The sequence below is a fragment of the Myotis lucifugus genome, unplaced genomic scaffold (assembly GCF_000147115.1).
Source record: "Myotis lucifugus unplaced genomic scaffold, Myoluc2.0 scaffold_525, whole genome shotgun sequence".
Taxonomy (NCBI): domain Eukaryota; kingdom Metazoa; phylum Chordata; class Mammalia; order Chiroptera; family Vespertilionidae; genus Myotis; species Myotis lucifugus.
This window is the reverse complement of record NW_005871573.1, coordinates 32878-34237: the sequence shown is the minus strand read 5'-3', so window position 1 is coordinate 34237 and position 1360 is coordinate 32878. Positions and strand designations below refer to the sequence as shown.

The 1360-nt window shown below is 59.3% G+C and overlaps 1 protein-coding gene across 1 annotated transcript in view; it reads left to right on the top strand.

Moving 5' to 3' along the window:
• LOC102430688 (leucine-rich repeat serine/threonine-protein kinase 1) overlaps positions 1-1360 on the top strand; it is a 46576-nt gene that overhangs the window by 21665 nt on the left and 23551 nt on the right. The window contains exon 11 of the mRNA XM_023745232.1: positions 1154-1283. Coding sequence (XP_023601000.1) covers positions 1154-1283 — 130 coding nt within the window. The remainder of the gene's footprint in view (positions 1-1153; positions 1284-1360) is intronic.

The window sequence follows — 1360 nt, the reverse complement described above, 5'->3', positions numbered from 1 at the left end:
TATCCCTCTCCCTTCCTCTCTGTAAAAAATCAATAAAATAAAAAAAAAGATTACCTTTTTTTTTTTAAAAAAAAAAGGCTTTTTGAACATTTTCGTATGCAACAGGGTAGTCCCGTACCAAGCCATCTCTACGTCATTTGCATGCTTGTTCCCATAGGGGGCGCTGCACGGCGCCCCATTCAACACTGTCGCTAACCAGGCGGCCTTCCTTCCGGGCACCGGTTTGGGTATTCCGCTATCGTCTCCCCCGGAGCAGCCTCAGAAGCCAGGTTACCCTGTTCCCACTGACTGCAGCTCCGTGTGTGGGAAAAGCCAGAGTTGGGGGGCGGATGGAGGGGGGGGTGCTGAGATGAGGGCAAGGGAGCATCCTTTCAGCCCAACAAGAGGGTCTGGCTTCTCCCTCTTGCTCGTCTGGCAGAGACCCAGGCAGCAGGGCTTTGGGCAGCGGCTTCAGCTTGAAAAATTCGAGCTGAAAGGGACCCTCCGGGGCAGGCACCCCCCCCCACCCCCACCCCGCCCCGGCCTCAGGAGGGAGGGTAAGGCGTTTCAGAGATTCTGCCGAAACCCAGGCCTCTGACTCCCCTCAGTGTGGGTTCCCAGGCCCGGAGCCAGGTTCTCTCCACCCACACACTCCGGGCCCTGAAGACACAGGTCGGATGTGACTGTCATGCTGATCGCGTCATGACCCGGATGAATGAAATCGCTTAAATGCGAGAGAGTTGGCTTGTGGGGTGTTTGTTTGTTTGTTTGTTTGTGATAAATGTATTTTTATTGATTTCAGAGAGGAAGGGAGAGGGGGAGAGAGAGAAACATCCATGACGAGAATCATGGATCGGCTGCCTCCTGCACGCCCCCTACTGGGGATGGAGCCTGCAACCCGGGCACGTGCCCTGACCGGAATCGAACCCGGGACCCTTTAGTCCGGGGCTGAGGCTCTATCCACTGAGCCACACCGGCCAGGGCCTTGTTCCCCCATCCTGGCCGCATCTCCAAGGCCACCTGGTGGACAGCACGCTAGAATTAGCATCCCTGGGCCGGCGGCAGGAGGGTCGTACTCTGAGGTGGGGCCAGTTCACCCCCACGTGGCCCCCGGGGCCAGGATGGTCCCGGGTCCATCTCAGACGCGCCCTCCGCTCTCCCCGTGTCTCCGCAGCGTGCCCGCTGGACTTCCCGGCCTTCCTCAGCGAGTCCCTGGAGGTCCTCTGCCTGAACGACAACCACCTGGACGCGGTGCCCCCCTCGGTGTGCCTGCTGAGGAGCCTGTCGGAACTCTACCTGGGAAAGTAAGTGCTCAGCCCCGGGAGGCAGAGCGTCCATCCGTCCGTCCGTCCATCCGTCATCCAGCTGCAGACACCGCCAG